General features: G+C 41.3%; 1 protein-coding gene across 4 annotated transcripts in view; it reads left to right on the top strand.

Annotated features, from left to right (window-relative positions):
• Positions 1-23,767, top strand: part of spire1b (spire-type actin nucleation factor 1b) — a 38,163-nt gene extending 14,396 nt beyond the window's left edge. The window contains exons 3-18 of one of the 4 annotated variants that reach the window (XM_084358231.1): positions 1,588-1,824; positions 3,853-3,978; positions 9,364-9,438; positions 9,748-9,912; positions 10,650-10,736; positions 11,332-11,461; positions 12,114-12,155; positions 16,587-16,750; positions 16,851-16,944; positions 17,147-17,289; positions 17,755-17,943; positions 19,568-19,705; positions 19,807-19,877; positions 19,993-20,020; positions 20,279-20,574; positions 21,225-23,767. In XM_084358231.1, coding sequence (XP_084214357.1) covers positions 1,588-1,824; positions 3,853-3,978; positions 9,364-9,438; positions 9,748-9,912; positions 10,650-10,736; positions 11,332-11,461; positions 12,114-12,155; positions 16,587-16,750; positions 16,851-16,944; positions 17,147-17,289; positions 17,755-17,943; positions 19,568-19,705; positions 19,807-19,877; positions 19,993-20,020; positions 20,279-20,574; positions 21,225-21,480 — 2,241 coding nt within the window. In that variant the 3' untranslated portion in view covers positions 21,481-23,767. The remainder of the gene's footprint in view (positions 1-1,587; positions 1,825-3,852; positions 3,979-9,363; positions 9,439-9,747; positions 9,913-10,649; positions 10,737-11,331; positions 11,462-12,113; positions 12,156-16,586; positions 16,751-16,850; positions 16,945-17,146; positions 17,290-17,754; positions 17,944-19,567; positions 19,706-19,806; positions 19,878-19,992; positions 20,021-20,278; positions 20,575-21,224) is intronic. The other 3 variants (XM_084358233.1, XM_084358232.1, XM_084358234.1) reach the window with 3 other exon arrangements.
• The last annotated feature ends 423 nt before the right edge of the window (positions 23,768-24,190 follow it).

Raw genomic sequence — 24,190 nt, 5'->3', positions numbered from 1 at the left:
GATCCTTTTTGTCAAAGTTATATAATTTGTGTGAATTCAGTTTCAAGGAAAGGTTGTAGCATCACAACAAAAAATATAATTGTAGTGTGTTCAAGTGTGTCAGACTTCTAAGATTTGCCAGAAGTTAATGTGAAACTCCACCAAAGTCACATTTTCCATTTTCCTTCAGGCTATATGAACTTATTGTTTGTCTTCCGAGTCTGACTTTTTTTACCACATAGATGTGATAAAATGATATGCTGCTGCTCAGCTGACTCCTCCGTCTGGATGTGAAAACAATACCGTTTTTCTCCAAGCGATCTCAAAAGCTTGGGTCAGTCTGCATTAATATTGCCTTTAAATATTTATTGCTGTACTGAGTTGCGGCAAAAAAGGGTACTTAGTTACATTACATAACTGGTGGCCAGGAACATGGCTCAAAATGAATGGTAATGGGGCGTATAGGGTGTGTTTGCTGGATATGTAAAAAACATTGTTTGCTAACATATATACATGCGTCACATACTGCCACAATAACTTAATAAGATGATATGTTGTGTCTTTATATTATTAAACTGCCCCAATGTGGTCAAATGACCAGTTAATGCAGGTTTAAGGCTTTTTATACTTAGAGAAAAGCTGTTGTGTTCAAGTTAATGATTTTAATGGCAAAACCAAAGTATCAAAAGATATTTAAAAACATCTCAAACTATTTACAGTATGTGTTCAGAATTTTGTGAGCACTTGTATTTTCACCAAACGTCAAATTGTGTTTGGAAAAAAACTGCATGGTTTGTTGTGGGGTGCTGACATTGGTTGCTAAGCAAAGGTAGTCCCTTGTGACAAATGCAACCTCTGTGTAATAATGCTAATGTAATGCCATTAAGCCATTGTGGCTGAATAAATGAATACATTTGAAGACCGGCTTTGGGTGTTAGAATTTTATACTAACATTTTGGATCGAGAATCTTTCAAGTCTTGATGTCCTCGAAATCTAAGATAAATCCCAAACAGTGAACAAATGTCAGATGACCTCTTACATACCTCGGCTCTTGCCTCTGAATTCTGACATCCTCTAAAAGACTGACTGTATCTTAATGTGGACATCGATATGAGGATGGTGTTTTCCTTCATGCGTCACTTAATCACAAGATCTACTATCTGTAATCTGCTCCCAGGACCAGCCTGGAAAAAGCTGGTGAGCGAGTATATTTGCGTGTGTGTATGAATGGCTGAGGGAGCTCTCTCGTCAAAGGTTGAGGTCACGAGGTCACCATATTACAGCTGTTCAGCTCAGGCTTGGCACACAAAAGAGGATCAGATTATATAACAAAGACAGAAATCCATATTTGTTTTTACTATGTGGCAGATGAACAACAGAACAATGTCCAAGATAAAAGATGCATTCTTCACAAATTAAAGTATTTTTATGTTTATCCATTTTCATTATCAGATTATTAAAACAAAACCAAACAAAACATGAGAGCACGCAGATAATGACAAGCAATTGCAGAAATTGGGGAAATATGCAAGAGTGGCATATTATATGAACCAGAATGAGTACAGATCATGTGATGCTACCTTTGGGTTATCCCCTCTCTCTCTCAGGTGATTGAGTCCCTGGGCATCATGATCTACAAGGCTCTGGATTACGGGCTGAAGGAGAATGAGGAGAGGGAGCTCAGCCCTCCTCTGGAGGAGCTCATTGACCTCATGACCAACATGGCTGAGACGGAGAAGGATGCCTGCCCCGACGAAGGCTATGAGGCCACAGAGGAAGAGGACGAAGCAGAGGATGACCCTGACGACATTTCCAGTGTTCACGGCTACAGAGATATCCTTCAGGTAGGCACAGTAGATAAGTGACTGTGTTTGTTTGGTCATTGTTATTTATTCTTAAGGTTATTAGCCATTTGTCTTCTTGACTGATTGCAAACAAACCATTTTTGCTATCGCTGGAGACATAAAACACATCACTTCCTGTTTTCAGGTGGACTTTTCCAGGGGAAGGCTGTCGCACAAACAGATAATACAATTTGAAACCTGCACTCAAATATTTTTGTATGAGCAATGGATCAAATGACTGTGTGTTATGTTAAAGATGTGGTTCATACTGATTACCAATACAGAAAATGATTACCGTACTCTGCAGGTCCGCTCAGCTCTACAGAGTACTTTAGCGTCTTTGAGCTGATTGTTTTGGTTTGAAGTCCACACTGTTTTGGTTCAGTCTCACGGCTGTCATCAACCTTCTTTTCAGCAGGGTTGAGCATTTCACAGCTAAAGAGACAGATATTTTACTCAGGAGTTGGTGGAAACCAAAACAGAGCTAAGAAAAGAGTGAATATTACACTTCATACTTTGGAGTATTATTACCGACACATGTAAGAATTTAAAGATATAAGCTGTTTCAGGTGGAGCCAATTTAACTGCTGTTAAAGTACAGTACTAACATAATTTTCATAGAACGATTTGTCATATATTGTAATCCAATCAAATGTTTTACACAAAAATGTGTTTGGAATAAAGCTGTTAAATAAATCTAGTGGTGGAGTACAAAGTATAAAGAAGCTTAAAATGGAAATAGAGTTCCAGACTGAGCGTAATCCATGGATGAATTTCCAAGAACAGATAATATCAGGGAGGGTCGGCGAGGAAAAGACGTGTCAGAAGATGATAATGTTAAACATGGCTCCGAACACAGATTGTTACCACTGTGCAGTCTGACTGCCAGCCTCATCCTTGCTGGGAGTCATGTATCTCTGATGTCCTATGGTGCACAGAGTCACTGTGTCAGTCCTCACATCGCCTCACACTGTTTACATAATGACCACATACCCAGTTGCATACACAAAAACACACACACAAACACTGCCCTCCAAGAAGATGTATCTGAGCAGTGTGGTAGTCTGCCGACCCGATGGCGGGCCAGCTGTCAGCTCCAATCGTTGTCTCAGTATATTTCTCCCTCAGCCCATTCACTCTCTATGCTACTTTAGTTTACCTTTTGTCCTACTGTACTCACCCTGGCTGACATGGAATACAGTATTAACTGTCATTAACATAGTGACACATTTATTCACTTTATGAAAAATAACAATAGGGTATACATCTATCCTAGATACAAAATGATCTGTTATTCCTACACATGTGAAAGCTCACGTAGAGACGGTTGTCTGGTATTTTTTGTGTTAAGTGAAAATTTCTCTTAATGGAATGAACAATGTCTGGACAAATGGATGCCAAGAGCATGCCTAGCATTCACCAAGGGTACCTTCTGTTCCTCTGAGAGAGACAAGGACATTATTCTGTCATCACTGTTGTTCTCTCCAATTCTCTCACTGTGTTTGTGTGCGTGAGCAGTAGCATGGATGACCTCAGGGATAGTTGTCTTGTGAATTGTGTTCAGAAGGCAATAACGGTTGTTTACAAATGGCTCTACAAATGTTTTTTGGGGGTGTTTAGTTTTTATGCAACATCCCTTAAGATCCTTTGGCAAGGCTTTATGGTTTGGAATCACCAATCTTACAGTGTGGTGCAGGTGCAGAGGAGAAAGATAGACTTCAATGGCACTCAGAAGAGTGCATAGCTCTGCCAAGGCCCAAGAGTCCCCTCACTTCAAAGCCTAAAACCCCCATTTGTCTTGTCCCATCACCCAGGCAATCCACTTTGTTGCAGAGGAGTTGTCTCAGCTGACTAACAAGTGCTTTGTAACATTTCTAGCCAACAAGCCAGCAGGCAACTTATCATCATTCGTTTAGAAATCTGTTCACAGACAGTGTTGACAAAGCGCTGATGACCTCCAACATGGCTGCGACAGGGTGCTGTGTGAACTGTGTACTAAACATCTCTCTACCTCACTGTCTCTTGCAGCTTTGCATGGCTCATCTGCCCAGTCTATCAGACGCCTCCAGTCACTACCAGGCAGTGTGCCGGGCTCTGTACACAGAAACCAGGGAGCTGCGCACGTTCCTGGAGAAGATCAAGAGCGCCAAAGAGGTGGGTCCTTGTCACCATCATCGTTGCTGTGGGCTTGTTCTGCTCTTTGTTTTTTAGACACATTAATTGCAGTTTAAGCCATCAGATAAGTGTTTTGGTTACACAGTACAGAAAACACGACTTTTGGGTATGGTGAATGCAGAAACTCATGCTTTATAACACCAGTCTTATTTAAAAGCACCCCCTCTACTCTCATCGTTACAGGATGATCACTGACCTTTGCATGACATAGCGGGGCATCACTTTAGAAGATTTAATACTGTGACCTTACACACCCCATAATTAACATGAGCCTCACTCTCTGTGGGGACTATTGTAAGTATTGGTAGGGGTCACGTACTGTGGAACTCCTGGTACCTGTTGTGACAATCATTCATATGAAAAGTAATATGATTAGTCTATAGACGATGATAGTCAGTTTTTCTCTCTGCTTTTGTGTATAACAGGTTTAAATGAGGGAAACAGAGCATAAAACTCATATGTTAGGTAACCATCTTGCCTATATTTCAGTACGCCATCACTTCTGTGAGAAAGGGCTGTATTGTAGCATGTGATAGGCGCGGACATAACAGAGACGCACAGAGACATTAAGACAGCAGTCAGACAGCCGTGTTTCCTGTGTGACAGAGCAGAGGCGCTCAGCTGATACAGAAAGGCATCCGTGGTAATGACTGTGGATAAAGAAATGAATGGACACATGAGTGCACAGCCTATATTCCTCGAGCTATGACATAACATCCAATAACTGTGACTCAGAGCGTTCACTGACAGCTTATCCTTGTTGTTTGCATTATTCATTGTTCACAACATGTAAGAATAACCTGACACATGTTTTAGACTGCTTATACCAGACTGTTCTTTTTCAAAAATCATCACACAGAGAGAAAAAAACAACAAACAATTACTAGCTGACAAACATCCCTTAAAAGCATCTTTCAAATCATGAATTACTGATACATATATCCCTTTGAATAAACCCTGGGTCCTTTAAATTTCTCAAGTTAATGTCTTGTATTTCCCCTAAAGATACCTTCTTATTAAAATGAGTATTATAACAGTAATCACTATTATAGAGTGTTCGGTCAGTAGCCTATGTCTCTCCTCCCCTGCTCATACAGTTCAAGAGAAAAGATATTTTCTGGTATCCCTGCCCATTTTATCCAATCAGGACAGAGAAGTCCATAACTAGGTGGTTCTGTCTGCTTGGTGAAAACACACAGAGCAGGATCCTCCTGTATTGGTACCTACACCGGTAATGGCAGAACAGGGAAAGCTACCAATTCCAGCACTTCAGGTGACGGTGAGGCAAAGACAAAATACCTGCTATCAGCAACTTTGATACAAACTGGCCATATGTACGTCACTAGTGTTGTAATGTCCAAACAGCCCGATGCAGTGTGTGGATGACAGACTCTCGCTCCCTGCTGGCTGACAGGTTGAAGTGGGCCACTGTGAAGACGGAGTGACATGTTTGTTGTGCATGTCAGACATAGAAAACAATATCCAGACACATGCTGACGCTCAGTTCAGGTTCTCTCAGCTGATATTCAGACAGGCATGAGTCAGATAATCATGTGAGAGGGTCGTGGTAGGAAGGTGGGTCTGTGATGTAACATGTTTCCAACTTGTTCACATACCAGAAAGGATTAATGTACAATGTTTGATTGGTGTGCTGTCTGTTATGGGTCATTTGTCCTTCTTCAAAAGGGAGCTGCTGGTGATTTCCAATTATATTCCTCAGTGATGTATAATTAGCAGGTTTGCACAGTCAGAATGCATCATAATCATTGCTGTCTGCTTGATGAAACGGCTTGTAAAGTGTTTTTGGGAAAATGAACATGAGCTCATTGTATAATACTTTCATCACTGATGCGTTATATTAGCTCATTTCGGGTCAAGTTCACATGAGGCTGCTCCTCCAAACACAAAGACATGACTTGTTTCTGTACAGGTCTCCATTCTTTTATTCTTCAACACATTCATTTAGATGAAGTGCAGGAGTCATTTGGGCTTTGTTTCTGCTCAGGAGCATTATGGAGCTCAGCTGTGGGTTGGAACATTTCCCGTGAGGAGTGGTGTGTGTGTGTGTGTGTGTGTGTGTGTGTGTGTGTGTGTGTGTGTGTGTGTGTGTGTGTTTGTGTGTTTGTGTGTGTGTGTGTGTGTGTGTGTGTGTGTGTGTGTGTGTGTGTGTGTTCCACCTCAGGGTTCCTTCCTGCTATGCACTACTGCTGCTGCCCTTTCAGTGTGCGTAATGCATCTGAATGAATAGAGGGGATTTGGTTGGTTACATAACTATCTGTTAGGAGAGAGGACTTATTGCAGGGTGGAGAAGGCAGAAGGAAGAGGAAACTTAGGGACTGCAGCCTCTTTAGCCTAGAGAGTAAATAAGTCATGTTTTTAAAAACAGTCATCACTTTGTTTATCATTGTATTTTGCAGTTTGTGTGACACAGGTACAAAATTCTTGCATGCTATTTTAAAGGAACCATTAGGACGAGGATTTAAAATGATGTAACTTGATGACTTCGGCCACAGGAGGACAAAGATGAAAAATACTGAATGAAATGGGATTCTTTGGACCCTCATGAAACAAATATTGTATAACGATTAATTATTATCTTATCCTACTTTTCTATTATATCTTATTCCCTTTTTTAGCCTAGCTAGTAACCTCAGTGATGTCCGTCTGTCAGCTGTCTGTCTGTCCAACAACTGTTGGATTGATTGACATGAATTATTTCAGACATTCATGGCCACTGGACTAATGACCCCTGACTTTACCTCCAACATTGACACATTGATGTTATCAAAAAAATATGAAATGCAATAAACACAAGGAGGAAATTACAAAATTTAGGCCAACAAAAAGCCTAATTGTCTCCAGATACTTGAAGCAAATTGTATATGTGATCTTACTCCAGTGTCATCATCAACACATGGAAGACATATGAAATGTTGTGAGGCAAGGTCAGAAAGAGCAGTACGTGTGTCTGCATGTGACTGTGTGATTGCATATTTATGCCTGCATGATGCATTCACGGATCAGAGTCAGTGTGAGCAGGACGAGTGGGTGTAAAATCTCCTGCCTGTTAATGTATGTATATGAGTCTGTGCCTCTGTGTATCTGAGTTTCTGCCTCAGTGTCCATATATACAGTATGTGTGTCAAAGACGCCCAGGCGCAGCCCTCCCACCCCCGCTTGCCAGTGTGTATGGCAAAGCTGTGCCAGCCCACAGGGGGATCTATCTTTATCCATCCACCGTGCCAGCCATGGCTGCCAAAGAGTTGTCTCTCCACAAAGACGCCTCCTGCTGCTGGAGACTCGCAGCAAGGCAGCTGAATTAGTGGTGATTCAGAGAAACAACCCTGCCTCCTATTTGCTCACAGTTAAATGCTTCTTGTCAGCTGATGAGAGCTTAAAATGAGTAACAAACAGCAGAATTACTGACGTGAAAAAAATGAGGTTGTGGATGCAGTTAGTAATTGCTCTAATTATTCATGTGGACTTGCAGCAGTAGAGCAGTGTTGTCCACACAAGGGCTGCCGTGCATGCTTTAATTCAAGTGCTGTCCCCATCAAGTGCAGAGAACACTGCTTAATCAAAGCTTTTGAAATGGAAATATGTGGCTTTGATGTGATTTCATGACACGCCTCTCATACCAACGAGATAATGGTGTTTAAAAGCAACTGAACTAATCTCTCTTTATGCTCGTCACTGGCTGGATTTGAGTGTTTTAATTAGATGGGCTGTTATAAACCATTAAGCTCTCGAGCGTTAGCTCATGACACTGAAGTACTGTATACACTAAAGGCATGCAGAGTAACAATGCAGCAAAATGCAATATGTTGTGAGTCATATTATGTAACCAATATATTAAGCCTAACAGTTCAGTCGAGGTAGCTGTTCCCTGTCAGGATGATGGTTAACTGGGATTTCACCCCGGTGGGTTGAGGTCGGAGTGGGCTGGGCAGACTCCCGTCCCCTGATCGTCTTATCAAACTCTGCTGTGATGTGACAAGAACGGTCTGACCACTAATGTTAACCACAGGGAACATATTCTATCAGCCTACTGCTTTAAAATGCTCACACATTTCATGTTACATGTTGTGTCCTTCTACTACTTCCTCTTTTTCTGTTATTCTCTTTATCTCACACACACACACACACACACACACACACACACACACACACTGGCATTGTCCTCAGTTGAACTTAGAAAGCAGCAGAGGAATGCAGCTATAGCTCCTTGTTTTCCCACAGATATGCTGTCAGTCAGGCTGTTAGTGTTTTACAACACACTAATTGCCTCATGTTGTGCAGGTTCACACAGGTGTCAGGATGGAGGAGCTAGGTTTACTGATGACTGCTTCACAAAGGGCCACAGGTTGAATGTGAACCTATAGTCTGCTGCAGTGAGGACACAGCCTCTGTAAATGATGATGGTACTTTTTTTTAAAGCTAGCTGTTCTGTTGTGTAGTGCTTCTTGCAAAAACAGAACAAAACAAAAACCTGGGATGGATAAAAGTCCAAATTAGATTTTTAGCTGTCGTTATGAAGTAAATTGTAAAAATGAGGGGGAAAAAATAGCTTTAGTGGTTGTTATGCCAACATTCTCCCAATGTTACCATGCTAATGCTCATCAGGTTTACCTTGTTCACCGTCTTAGCTAAGTGTGCTAACATGTCAGCATTTTTGCAAATGAGCCTTTTTCACAGAACACATTTTGACCTGACATGGTAGGAAAAGCACAGGTGTCATTAATGTTGTGAAGTTAATATAAAAACGACAATAAGGCTGTGTTTGTGATGCTAACATGCTGGTGTTTAGCGTTAAGTGTTTTGTCACTTTCTTTAAGATGTAATGCATGTAAGAAGGCTCACATTTGCTGACATGAGAAATTAGCACTGGGCACAAAGAACCGTCAAAGTCAAAGACAAACAGAAATTTCATGGCTGTCCATCCAATAGTGAGATATGGTGAGATAATTTCAGTCTGGACCTAAATGACCAATCAACCAACATTGCCGTTGCAGCATAGTTGCTAGCTTGCTTGTTTTGCCCTCGAGTTGTATTCTTTATAAGCCTTTTTAGACTTAAAACCCTCCTATCATGTCAGTCAATCAAAGGTAAAATGACAATCTTTCATCACATAAACTATGAACAGTTACATTTAGGTGGCACCAGTCTTGTGAAGATACAGTGTAAATGTGAAAATGCTCCTGTTAGCTGTCTGTAAGTGTCCACAAGGCTAAACTGGAGACACAGCAATGACTTTGTTGGTCCACGTGTACTGCCTCTTTATCCTTCTCTTTTTACCTTTTTTAAAATTTCCTTTCTGATTTATTTTTTATATTCAAACTGTGTCCCTCTCTCTCTTTCCACCAGAATCTCCGTAAGATGGAGGCAGAGTCATCAGAGGGGCCTGGCCGAGACCTGAATGAGCTACAGAATGATGACTGGGTAGGCAACTGTACTTCTGACCTCTGACCTCCAGCCTGAGCTGATCTGAAGTCTAACTCACCTGAAGCAAACGTTCACATAAAGAAATCATTGTGAATGCATGTTACACTGTAAATAGGCAGTGATAAAAGAGCCTCTCAGGAACCATGTTGCGATGGATACTGCTCCCTTTGATGAAAACTCCTTGTTGTGTGAGCACAGAGAGGTCAAAGAACAGATGATCCCTATTGTCCAAATAAATTCATGTTCACAGGGTCATGGTATTTTCTGCTTCCCCTTTCCCATGCTGCCCTTTGCGTGTTCTGTCAGGCTCGATTCTGGGTTCAGGTGATGAGGGACCTGCGTGAAGGAGTCAAGCTGAAGAAGGTGCAGGAGCGCCAGTACAACCCTCTGCCCATCGAGTACCAGCTCACTCCCTATGAGATGCTCATGGACGACATCAGGTCCAAACGCTACAAACTGCGCAAAGTCATGGTCAGTGTCCAATTTGGACCACACATTAATATTGATGCCAAATGCCTGCCTCCTGCTTGGTTCACTTCTGCTTTATTATTGTTCCATTCCCATGGGAAATTTCTTGGAAAATCTTGTATTACTGTTGCATAATAATTGCAGGCTGCAGTGATGCTCTTTTGGATACCAGTGCTTATTTGAACAAACCACAAGGGGTTTTTACCTGATTATGAAACAGTCTTAACTTAATACTGATGCCTCTATATGACCTACATAAGCAAATGAGACAATGAGCGAGAAGATTCCACTGATTACCCACAAAATCATAACATTAGTAGGGACTGTAAGTAACTAGCTGTAGGTGTACATGTGACCTGGCTGTATGAACGACTATGAAATGTTTTTTTTGATTTACCATTGTCATATTACAGTTTTTAATCTTACATAGCCACAAAGAGATGCAACGCCTCATCCCTATGTATCCTGCAAACAGCTGCTGTTTAAGAAGAAAAATAGTATTAGAAATATGTTGCATGTTTTTTTTTTATCCACAGGGACCGCCAGAATCAGGAAAACATAAGTTCATTGTAGTTGCTTTAACATTTCCATGTCATGCACTCCAGTTAGTGAAAAATCTTCCAAAACAAGCAGATATTGTTCACATGAATGATTACAAGATAATTAAGGAATCAGAACATGTCAGTCTTCATGTCTGTGTGTACCTTTTCCTATATTTTAACCCTAATCTGTTGTTTCAGGTAAATGGGGACATCCCACCCAGGTTAAAGAAGAGCGCTCATGAAGTCATCCTGGAGTTCATCAGGTCCAGACCACCTCTCAACCCTGTAAGTACCACTTAAGGTCCATGGGCTTAAATATCACAACCCATCCTCATGCAGTTTCCAACCTTTATAGGTTTGTGACCTCTTAAACAAAGCGGTATCTTTGTACATACTAACCAATTATGAGTTGTATCATATGTATATCAGCCGGTAACCAGTTCAACCAAAGGGTGAATTGATCCCTTGTTTAATTTGAACACATTTTAGAGACTCAAAGAGGTGAAATAACTGAAATAGGTAACACTATTTCTTTCATGCCATCATATGAAAAAGAAAGCTTTGTTCAAATGTTCTGAATTTTAAAAACCAGCACAGCCTCTCTGTAAAATATGAATGTTGCAGCTGTCTGATTCCAGTTTTTTACTGCACTTTGAATTCAGTGAAATGCTGCGTTCATCAGTTCTCTGCTGATATGAATCTTACTGCAGAAGTAGCAGCCGCTGTTTCAGCAGGGCCCTCGAGTCTTGGTAATGAGGCGAACAATCAGTCACAGGAGATATGAGCCCTGCTGGCTATAACCCTGTTTGTTAGTCTAAGTTACTACTCCACTCTACTTATTCTCTGTCATTATGTACACTTCATCATCAACTTGTGCTAGGTGTCAGCTCGCAAGCTGAAGCCACAGACTCAGCCTCCTCCGACTCTTCATGAGCGGATCCTGGAGGGAATCAAATCAGAGAGGAAACTTCGACCGGTGTCGCCTGGTGAGGTCCGCAGGGGGAGGCTGGGTAAGGACACTCTGCGCTTCTTTGTCCGTGATGTTGTTATTTTTACCCTTTTGTTTTCAATATGTGCACACTCTCGTGCACATGAAAACATACTTCAGTCTGAAATGTATTTTTTAAGCTGAAGTATGGAGCTGATGCTTGCACCTGCTGGGCATCATGTGCAAAGCAACTAAATTCAGTTGAGAAATGTGTAATAGCTTCATTATTTTGAGCTGCTCTGTTTTGGTTCCTGTTACACATTACTGCACTATTATTTGTGCCTCTGCTTTTTGCTGTCGTAGCTAATGCTCTCTAACTTTTCATATTTGTGTTGCAACTAATGCCTTTTATTGTTTTGCTGTACTACATGGCAATATGTAGTGGTGCATTAATATTAATGCTAAGTGTCTGCAATTCCATTAACACTAACAACACTATTACCACTGTTGTTTCTCAATGTCAGTAATCTCTCACCATTGGCTGTGGCTTATCTGAAATCCTATTAAGAGGGTGGTTATACCTAAAACTAAAGAATAAGCATGCTATACCCCTGAATTTCTTGCCAAATGAAAGCAGATTACAATCTTTAATGTATTGCAGTAAGACTTGCTTTTAATCCGCCTCCTAATCACAAGCAATAACTGTCCAATGCTATGATTGTTTCTCGTTGCAGTAATTCGGCCACTTAGCATGTCTTTCAGTTTTGACGCGTCAGGTAAAGTCTACCCCGCTGCTTACCTGGCTTTTTATCTCTTTTTCTTTCCCTCCTTGTTCGGCCGCTCATCTGCTCTCTCAGCCTGCACACACATCAAACATACTGTATCAGCACACGGCACACACACGTCATGTCACGCTTCAGTGGTTGGTGATGGTCGGCTGTGGTCTGTGGAGGTGAAAACATGGTGATGTGAGACACTGGTCAGTAGGAGGACGCTGATGAGAGCACAATGATGAGTGACACACAGACTGATAGAATGGACAAACAGGATTTTCATTTTTCTAGGGAATTTGGGTTTTTTGACAACTTACACATGGTGGTTGTTTTATATGCTGCTCAATAATTGCAAATGACACAACTTTGAGCATTAAGTCCTTCATTTTGGAAAAAAAAGATAATATAAGCTAATTGAATGAATACGTAATAAAACAAATGTAAAGACTTTTGGTGTTTGGGCTGTTTGGTGATTCTCAACCAGTTGCACTCTTACCCCAGGTGCAGCTACCAGGGGGTACATTAAAAGACAGAAGAGTAGCTTAGCTAACACACATTTGTTTTCATGATGGAGATAAGTACACAAATAGGATTATAACCCATATTTATTATCACAATATCAATAGCTCAACTCAACTTCAACTCAACTTTATTTATATAGCACCTTTCATACAGGCGTGCAGCCCAAAGTGCTTCACAGAGCAAAATAAAAAACAACTCAGACAAAAAGTTAAAACATAAATAGCCAACAATAAATAGAATTTTGCAACACTGAAGAATTCCAAAATTTAAAAATGAAAATGTTAAAAAGAAATAGAAGTAAATCGAATATGAAGTAAATAAGACAATGGATAAAATAGTATTGTAAAAACCATTAATCATGAATGAAACTATGGTAATAAATGATGAAGCATCTTAAATAAAAGCCAGGCTAAATAGATATGTTTTATTCCACGACGATGTAGTTACTCCAGATATGACAGGCAGGCTGCACAGTTCCCACCAACCTTTGATTTAGAGTTTGTAGTAAACTACTTAGCAAGTGAGCACAGAAGTCAAGATAAGTAGCTAGAAGTGTGGATAGATGCTTGGTTCATTCCACTGATGTTGTGTATATGTTCATATATTAAGAATAAGATAACAATAATTATTTTTCATTTTGCAAAATGACAGAAATCGAACTGGAATTTAATTAAAATAATGCAGGAATCAGATCACTTAAACACACAGTATTACACGTCACCTTATTCCTCCTCTTCAAATCTACTTCTTCTTCTTAGTTGATAGTTCAAAAGGGAATCCTCATGCCCCGTTAGCATTTGGCAGGCGTCGAGGAATAAAAAACCTCAGCTGTGGCTGAATGAAACAGATCACACCGCATGTGCAGTGTCATTGTTTCCCCATTTTTGAGTTTTACTGCTGCTGATTATAGCAAGAGTTGCGAATTGACATTGGTGCCTCAATACACTTCAAATCTTTCTTTAGAGGACATGATTTGGTGTTATGATGCTACTGAGATAGAGCCATACAGCTCATACACTTTGTCTTATCTGCAGCTCATGTGAAAGAAATAGACAGAATTATATCAGCCTTGAAAAGTGTTTGTGGTTGTTGCTACTGATCTCTAACCACTAAGAAAAGTCTCACCATTGCAAAGTACATCATCTATCAAATATACTGCTGTACCGTGAATCTTAAGTAGATGTGTGTGCAGCCAGCCATCTAATCAAGGAGTGAAAAGGAACAGCTGAAAGAGTTCCTGCCACCTCTGTCTCTTCAAGACTCATCGACTTCATACAAAAGAGTCTTTTATGTACCCCGATGACTTTGCAGAATTTAATCAGGGTGCAGTTGGATCAGTGTGCAGCCTCATGCTCTGCACAGCACTGGACACTGAGTAAACTGAGTTATGTTCTCTCAGTGGTGATGTTTTTTGCTTCAAGTCCATATGACCAACTTAATGAGACAGTTTTGATTGAGGTGATAAGGAAATACTGCTGAGGCAGGCGAATCAGATTATTGCTGTGCTCCACTGCCCTCCTACTGAAGCTAGTGCCTCTCATCACACCACAAGCTTTATCACCTCACGCTTACTCATTCATGCCGTCTGATAATGTGTGTGTGTGTGTGTGTGTGTGTGTGTGACCTGCCCTCCACAATGGATCATTTTCATTCGGAGTGAGCAGGTTGATTCCTACTTTGCTCCATATTTCAGGGGGAGATGATGATTAAGGTTTTAATCAGGAACAAGAAAATACTGCCTGAAGGAGAAATCCAATTTCACAAGATATAAGCACTGTGGTTACACAACTCATGCACCCCTGGATCTATTTAGTTTTGTTTGGCAGTTGTTGATTTTTTTTTCATTTTCAGTAACTGGCAAAATGGAGATGGTGTGTCCTACTGGGTTGTTTATAATGCATTAACAGTTTATAGAATAGCTCCACACTTTGGAAAATACCCGTATCTGCTTTCTTGCAGAGAGTTAGATAGAAACCTCTCTCATGGCTATGCACTAAATATGAAGCTGGTTATCATAAAGACTGCAAGCAAGGAGAAACAGCTAGCCTGATGATAAATGATGAAACATTAAAGGGGAAATTTGTAAGATATGACCAGAAAATGAACTAACATCATCAACAGAGTGCGACCAACAACAAGTTTGTCAAAGATGTCTATGTAGCCAGTGGACGATTAGCTTAACTTAGCATAAAGACGGGGAGCAGAGGGAGGCAACTAGCCCAGCTTCCTCCATTGTTTTAAAAAAAAAAGACTACACACTTATTAACTTCTTCTCATGTTTCGTTCAATCTGTACATGAAAAGGAATGTGGAAACAATAATTTGTGTTTTTTGTGGAGTTAAGTGTTTTTCTTGGCAAACTTAGGACTTGCTACTCTAAGCTGTAGCTATCTTTGGCTGAAGTGACCAGCTGACGTTGGCAGGTAGCTCAGTTAGCCAGGTAGCTCTACTCATCAAAGTTTCAGCAAGAATGCAAATTTGGACATTTGCCCTAATGTTGAACTGCTGCTGCCATGAATGCTGTATGTTAGCTTTTGATGTGTTTTAGAATCAAAAGCAAGGATTTCTTCGTCAGACCAACATTTTTCTACATTCATACAGGAAAAGTGTCGGAAAGAATTTCACCATGAGCAGTGATCTGACACACTGATACACAGGACATGAAGAAATTCAATACATCTGTGTGGCTGCAGACATACTGTACCACATGAACGCACAACAGCTTTAAAAAAACACACACTTTCAAGGTATTCAAATGCTCCTGCAGCCTCTTGTGATTTCAGCTACACCTCGGCTTCAGCTGAAAAGCATCCCGATGTATTATTGGGATCTAACGACACAGACATACCAAATTAGATGGACTATTCTTATAGCTATCCTAATGAAGGAGGTGTCCCCTTTTAGGTTTTGGCATGACTCGCAGTATGCCACAGGATTTGTTCCGTGCTGGACTAGGTAAAGTATGAGCTGCTGTGGTTTGGAAGGCCTTGTTCACCCTAAACCTAATGGCCTTGTCTGTCTGCCTCCCTGGCTGTAAACTAATATCTCCTCTTTGGATATTTGAAGCTTGAAGCCTGACTGAGAAACAGGTAGAGCGCACCATTGTGGCTGATTATGGCTGGTTTATTTGTGTTTGGAGTTAAATCCAAAGCCCGGTGATGTAGTCTCTTAGGAATCTTAGGTTGCAGACAGACAGTTAGTTCCAGTCCAGCAGCACAAATGTTGAGCTAATGTGGATGCTTTTCCCACAAACGAGAGACTGAAAGGAGAAAAGAGAGAGGTTTCAAGGCTCCCACAGATCCTATCAGCCGCGGCTCTTTATCTGTCTTTTGCAGCACTCCTGTCTCCTCTTCTCACCCTCCCTCCATCCCTCCCTCCCTCTTTTCAACCATTTTGCACCCCTAGAAGCAGGAGCTGTGTCAGGCAGCTTGGTAGGTGGTTGTTTTGGACATACAGTAATAACTCCTCTCGGTGTAGAATGATCTTGTTATTCAGTTAGTCCATTGCAAAGATTCAGCGTCCCCAAAAATATACCCTGTAGGATGTCAGGAGAGAGAATCCAATTTTAGGAGTTTGGAGGTTGAATATTTCATGAGAGAGGCATCCATGCTATGTGTGTAACACCAGCCTGCTCCTCTGCCTCCCCTCAGACCAACTTAACTCACCCTTCCCGACCTCTTTAACCTTGGGATGGATCTCAAAACTCAGTCCTCTTTATAGATTCATCGCATCTTCTCACCTCATACTAAAACTGTGATTTGAAAACAGTCCCCCTCTCCGGGGGCAGAACAGCACAGGCAGAACAAGAATAACACTGGATGCAAGGAATCACAGGAGGAAGTGTTTTGAGATTCATCTCAAGTGCTTCTCCTCCTTTTATCTCAATAACTCCCTTGTGTGTGACTCTGTGCAGACGAGTTTAGTCCATACATGGGCAGGAGGACGTCCAGCTCTCTGTCTCTGACCAATGGATTAGCATCTCCAAGGGCCGAACCCTCCGGCTCTCAGTCTGCACCTCAGAGGAAGAGGCTTCTGAAGGCTCCCAGCCTCGCTGAGCTGGACAGCTCTGACTCTGACGTCAGTATGAGTTTTCCAGTTTGGGATCAACGTTTAGAAATTATATCTGGCACGAATGGAGCCTATAATTATGAAGTGCTCGTCTATTCCATTCATTCAGGATGAGATTATTGGGCGCCGATCGGCAAGCAGCTCCAGTGTGGCTACATCTGTGATGGATGATACATCCCCAGAGTCTGCGGTGGGGAAGAAAAGTGAGTCAGGAATTATTTCTACAACCCTGAAAGAGCTCAAATGCCTTCTCAACTAAACCACACACTGACAGCTATGTTTTCCTGAGAGTTTGCTCTTTTGTTGCAGTTTCTAATGAGCCCTGATTTAGCCAATCGATGAAATCTTTCCAGTTAAGCTGTTTTGTCTCTTCTCTTTTACCTCTCTTTCCTCTATGAATACCAGCTCCGCCCATGTTCCTGCCCATTTCCTCTACACCCCAGCCAGAGAGGCGTAAGACCCCCCAAAGGAGACACTCCATCGAGAAGGAAACCCCGACCAATGTCCGACTGTTTCTGCCGCCCTCCAAACAGAACTCCAGGTCTCTGGTGAGTCAGACACCTTGAAAGAGCTGCTTATCCTTAATGGATGAAATGTGAAATAAAAATGATACTTAAGTTGCAACAAAGAGGCAGGATAAGAAGCATTCATTTTGGTTTTATTATTTTCAAACTGTTCATAAGAGCAGTAGCAAACAACAAATGGTGCAACAGTATCACAGCATATTACTGTGGGCTCTCTGAGGGCAGCGTTGCCTGGCAAAGTTTTAATCCAGCCCCAACCACAGATCCTGTCCAGTAACTTAATAAGGAGACAAAAAAGATGGAGAACTGGAGAATGGGTGAGGGAAGGCAGGATCCTTACAGAGAAACAAATGAGACGTGATTGAAATGAAACACTCACTGTCATCTCTCTTTTATCTGCCTGACATGTGTCTTCCTGGATTTCTTCCCTCTTCCTTTTCTGTCACTAAATCCACTGTATTTGCTCACATTGCCGCCTGGTAACTGCAGGAAACCTCTTCTTCCTCCTCCACACACACACCTTCACCTTCTCTCATTCAGGTTCTCCTCCGCCCTTCTCCCTTCACTCTCCAACCTTTGCGGAGCTCCAACCCTATCGAGGCATTTGTGTTGGGGTTGATGAAGGCAGTTTTTGCCCTGTGCAGGGGCATTTACATCAGAGGAAGAGAGTCGGCCAAGGTTTGCCAGTCTCGCTTAGTCCATCCTGGAATAAAAACTGTAGCTGCCCATCCTCTCCTACTGCTTCCTGCTTCACTAGAGATCATTCACCTGTAGAGCACAATGCTGCCATAATAGACTGAGGAGAACTGCTTTTGATCTGACGTGTGATCATGCAGCTAGTGATCAATATCATTTATTTAAAGGTCCCATATTGCAGAAAGTGAGATTTCCTGTCCTTTATGGTTATAAAGCAGGTCTAGTTGCTGTGTTGATAAATATCGAAAGGCTCAATCCATGGAACAAATGCACACAGCCCCTTTTCAGAAACTGAGCCATCACAACTTCTTCAAGGTTATGATGCCACAGCCCCCAGCATGGCTGCGGTTGCAAAAACACAGGCAGACCTGATGTAGAAACATTAGAGGCAGTGCATGCTCAGGCCTGTCCGAGCTAACCAATCAGAGCAGACTGGGCTTTTGGCGATGGGAGCCTTAAAGAGACACTATAACAGAGTGTTCAGATGTGTTGCAGCAATGGACAGTGTGAGAAAAATCAAGTTGTTTATTTTTATTTATTAAATATGTAAAACATTTCTAGTAGACACCCAAATTAAAAGCATGAATCTTAACATAAGCATAATATGGGGCCTTTAATGATCATTCACCTCACTGCTTTAGATCACATTTTAACACTCAAACAGTAGGTAGCTGCACGTAAAATTCATTTAAACCAGCGGTGGTGTTCAACAAAAAATGAAGCATTTGTATGCGAGTTCTGGGGTGTATGTACCTCCATATTTTGGTTTATTTGTAGCACTATGATTTTTGACACATATTTCTCAAGATTTGAAAAATCTGTTTGAATTTGTCTGATGCTTCCTCCCCTGCTTGCCTCCCGTTCAGTAACAAAGCAGCATTCTGTAGCTGTCAGGAGTCATGAGATCAGCAGGAGCTACTGTGGATTAACTTGTACTACAGAAGTCAGTCAGTGACTCATGATGTGTGACTGTTAAAAATGCTCAACAGGATGTCATGGCAAACAAACACACCAGTAACATTAATGTTTTTTTAATCCGACATAAACCGATCGAGTCCAAAATAAAGATCAGTACGAGCTGAGCGTGTTGGATGTATATTGGCTGTACACGTTTTTTTTTCATTTGTTACATTTGTGTCTGTACAATTAGAGCAACTTTTCAATGAGAGTATGTTGTAACCCACCTCCTTTTAATTAGAACCTAGTCATACCAACAAAACAAGTTTCACTAAAAAAAATAATGTACAGGTATGTATCACAGAAAACATACAGTGGCAGGTAACACACAACTCTTCCAGGCAATTATTGCCCAGTTTGTGAGGAGCTCTGCTGCCCTGCATTGCTGCTGGGATCATGTCTCCCCCTCAGTCCAGTTGTTTACGCATCATGAGCCCTCTCTGAATCTGCCTCTTTCTTCAGTGAACAATGAGAACGTTTTTATGAGCCAAATGAAGTCTGGACCCACACAGGCTGCACTGAAAGGTGCAGAGGGATGGCCGCATGTGTTCTGAATGATAAACACTGAGCTCTGTGTCTTAGAGCTGCCGTTGCCAGAGTCACTCACGGTTGTGTGTGTCTGTACATATACGTGCTTGTGTTGCTGCAGGAGGAGTTCTGTTTCCCTGTGGAGTGTCTGTCTCTGACCGTAGAGGAGGTGATGCACATCAGACAGGTGCTGGTTAAGGCAGAGCTGGAGAAGTTCCAGCAGTACAAAGAAATCTACAACGCTATGAAGAAGGGAAAGGTAACTTTCTTTGTGACACATGTTGCTTGTTTCTTGTACAGTATGAGACATCAAGTGAATGAGTTGGGTTCTTGACTTCACCATTACCATTTTTATTGCAGCTTTGCTTCTGTTGTCGAACCAAAAGGTTTTCCTTTTTCACCTGGTCCTACATCTGCCAGTTTTGCAAAAAGTAAAACCTCTTACATGATTATCTTCATAATGCACGTCAAATCAAAGCTATTCAGGAGAAGGTTGGACAGATTTCAGTAATCACTTGCTCTGTTTTCTCTCTTTTCTCCTTTCAGGCCTGTGTGTTCGCAGTGCTGCAAAAAGGTAGGTCAAATAGTCCAATCAGCTGCCTGTGCAGCATGAAATACTGCCTACTTTTGTTTTCATCAGTCAGCTGTCAGTATTGTGGTGCCGCATGCAAAATAAGGGCAAATACTGTTGAAGGCAAACTCTATTTTAAGTCATTACATCCAAAATGGGGCTCACATATCTGACACCTAACCTCTGACTTGTGATGACATGAAGTTTTATAAAAATGTTGGCTTTATTACTATTACCATTCATGTCTTCCCCCTCTAATAGATGCGGCTGCCATCCAAACCTTATTCCAGCTTGCCCATCTACTCCATTGGCTCAACCAACACTCTCCCCAGGGAGAGAATAACTGCCATGGCTGCTGTAGGACAAGGACTCTCTGTGGCTGGAGGGCCGGGGCCGTCAGCAGTAAAAGGGGCCACGGCGCCCTCCCCTATGAAAGAAGCGACAACAGGAGCATCTAAAGGAGCTGCGAAAGCCTCGGTAGCAGCAGCAGCTGCTGCTAAATCTGAGAAATCCACCGGTAGCCCACAGCGCCACGGCATTCAGAAGACCATGTCCAAGTAAGAGCTATGAGCACAATTAATCAGATAGAAGAAGTCATATTATTTATGTCATGATATAATGCACACAACTCTCCTATAGAGAGTTTGTATGGTATTGGCACAGTTGTATTAAAATACACACTGTAGTGAGTGAGAGCACATACTTAAAAAAAAATGAATTGCAAAATGTTGCAAATGCTAAAACATATACAAAAGATGAAAACACATTTGCTCATAATTACAAAATACAAAACTGATTAAAACACAATAAAAATACAACAGATCTTCAATCACAGTAGTTACTGCTCATACAGTATATCCAGTTTGTATCTGTGTACCACAGTGCACTGTCACTGTGACATCTAGTGGCTGAAAAGTACCATGATCACAGAAAGTAGAAATACACCGAGGAGTAAATCTTCATTGACCCAACCCTTAACATGACCAGACAATACTGCATGTTAATGAGAAATATGTTTTAATTAGGATGAAGTGACCCTTCCCAATAACTGTTTATGACCACCTGCAGATGGGGTTGCCTATGACCACATACCCTGGATAGTTTAGTCAAACTTTTAGTCAAACTGTACTCCCAAAATCAGCAGAAAACAATAGAGTTCTCTGATCCAGCTGATGCCGAGCCTTCATCCTGTTTTTCTTCCATGTAGGTTCTCAAAGCATGGCTCCTTAAAGTCTCATGATGAACTGGAGCTTCCCCCGGAGCTAACAGAGGATTGGGCCACCATGGAGGTGTGTGTGGACTGCAAGAAGTTCATCACTGACATTATCGCCTCCAGCAAGCACAGCCTCTCCCTGGCCACGAAGAGAGCTCGCCTAAAACGCAAGACCCAGTCCTTCTACATGTCCTCCCCTAAAGGCAGGGAGGAGTACCGGCCCTCTGAACGGACAATCAAGGAGATCTAAAACTCTTTATCTTTATCTCTCTCTGGCTGCTTCCAGCATCAATGGCACAATTACAAAGACTCAACACTGGATATGATCTTACTGTTCATGTATACTTCAGTCAGATAAAGTTGTCAGAAAGGCTGATATGAACCTCAGTGGTGGTGAGTGTGTTTTTTGTTGCTGTGTCCTGATGATCGTGTACAGCTTGTTCAGCCAACAGCATACTGTAGATCGGACAATCTTTTTTTTTTTTTTTTTTTTTACCATATCATGATGATCCTTTAATCTCTGGACACGATGTTTGAGTAGAGAGACAAGAACTGTTGGCAAAGCCTCAAAGTGGAACAACTTACCTCCCCTCTGATGGCATTACTGCGTGGTCCAACCCAACTCACACTCAAATCAATAAGCACAAGTAGGTCTGATGTGTGTTTGGCTTCCTCAGGCACTGGCACTACAGAAGACACAAGGCCTGGGGAGAGATCGTGTTGTAACTGAGAGTGACACTCAAGAAAATATGAAATATGAAACATTTTGTATGGGTTTTAATTTAGTTTTTTACATATGTGTGTACAGTAAATGATTGTTCGATGAAAAGTCACCGTCTGTTTTTTATTTTATTTTGCTGTCCCCCCTCTGTATTCGTCACCAAGCGTACTTGAAAGCATGCTTCTGTTTTTCTTGAGAAAGCAGAGGAATGTCCTGAAATGTCCTCGTGTCTTTTTTCGGCATCACATTTAGAAAAGAAACTGTTTTATGCAGATTTAGTGCCAAATAATAACTTCATCCTAATCTGTATGTCACCAAAAGAGAAGTCGTCTCCCCAGATCTTGAAGGGAAGCTATGTAACAAATAGTTGATCTGAAAATTTGCAGAGGCTGCAATATTTTTAATGTCAATGTTTTTATGTCCACACGGGTAAAGCTAAAAAAATCCCATAGCCTACATTTCCCATGATGCCCATTTCAAACCAGTGAGCAGAGCAAAAGAAAAACTAAACATACAAAAAAAACCTCTGATAATATAACCAAAACTTTGACAGAAAATGTTGTGCTCCACTGCTTATAGTGACGATCAGATAGAAAAAATGTTTTGAGGGCCTTTAAAGGGTAACTCCACCAATTATACACATCTTTGGGAGTGCTACCGCATATGTGATGTAAATCCTTTTATGGCTCTAGGGGACGCTGCATGTAATCTGATAATTTGCCTACAGTGATGTTACTCAGTGGCTAAGTTGCTACGTCTGTAAAGTAGGCGGCACTGTTCAACACTGTTGAACTCATTTTTTTAGATTGCATGCAGCTTCCTGTGGAGCCACAAAAGGCTTTGTTCTACTTTTTACACATTTGCAGTAGTACACCCCAAGACCTGTAAACACACTTTAATGTGTAAAATTAGTGGAACTACCCTTTAAGCACATTTCTTCATCATACATTCACACTTTATGTTAATTTGCAACTATTTTTTTTACTGAGATCACTCAGATGTGCACAAAAGCGGGTATAGACACACTATTACCTGCAGTACCACGTGGAGGATTTTTTTCAGACTTGCTTTTAAATAATTTACAGGAAATAGCATATTTTTGCATTTTTAAATACCTATAAATAAATGCATTGGTAAATATAGAGTATATATTAACTCCTTCACTTTTCTTAACGTTAAGTTCCTGACTTGTATTCGTATTGTGTAAAGATTAGTCATAATACAACAAGCTCATGGTTATGTTTGTTGTACAGATGTGTACTATGAAACCTAGTTCACTGTTCAGGCAGGAACAACTAACGACATACTGTCTTGCTGTTCAACACATACTTAAAGTCTTAATGAAACGCCTTTATGATTTCTCTCCATCAGTCAGAGCCTCGTTGGCAGGAAGAAGTACCTGACTTGAGGCCTGGATGTCTGTTTGGTTCTTCATCACATTCCTCATCTTCCTGATTAAGATGTTTCTGCCTTAAGAACTGCCTTTTATGATCACACGCATATGTTGAACAGTCATCTACTGTAAGTGTACATACTTTGTTTCTACTGGTTTGTTTGTAGATCAGCTTGGTGTTGCCTCGTTGGTATCTTGACAGTGAGACTGCTGTAAATCTGTGTCTCTGAGAGGGAAACTATCCCAGTACAGTGTGTTCAGGGGAGGATAGGGAAGTCCACAGAAGAAACCTCACAGTGTGACTGCATCATGCATGTACTACGGTGTAGCTCGTACCTTCAATCTGTATTACCTTCATGCTGTATCTCCCTGCAGAGTGCAACAAATGATGACTACAACAATAAACTGTAATGCAATACCTGATCAAAGTATCTGTATCGTCTTTGTCTTGTATTTAAAAATATGCAAAAAAAAAAAAGAAAAGGTTTTGCTTTCTCTTGGATTGGCTCCTAAAGTTCCCTCCAGGCAGGTCAGGAAGGTGACGGTGTACATCAACCACAACCGGATCCAGGATGTCATAAACTGAGATCCCGGAGAGCTACTACAGACAGACATATTCTACTGGGTACTGGGGACCGGGCTGTAAGTTTGTGTTGCTGTTTTTAATCACAGGCCACATGAAGGACTTTGTTCTTGTAACACAAGAGGAGGACTCACCCAAAATTTTCGCCTTCCATTTTAGTTGTAAATGAAAAGGAATTAAAACTCCATTATAATCATTAACAAACAAAAAATTAAATTTTGTTAAGACCCCATTAACAAATCTGGCAACACGAGAGGAGAAAT

The sequence above is a fragment of the Pagrus pagrus genome (assembly GCF_965226575.1).
Source record: "Pagrus pagrus genome assembly, chromosome: 7".
Taxonomy (NCBI): Eukaryota; Metazoa; Chordata; class Actinopteri; order Spariformes; family Sparidae; genus Pagrus; species Pagrus pagrus.
The sequence above is the reverse complement of the archived record's forward strand: the minus strand, read 5'-3'. Positions and strand labels throughout refer to the sequence as shown.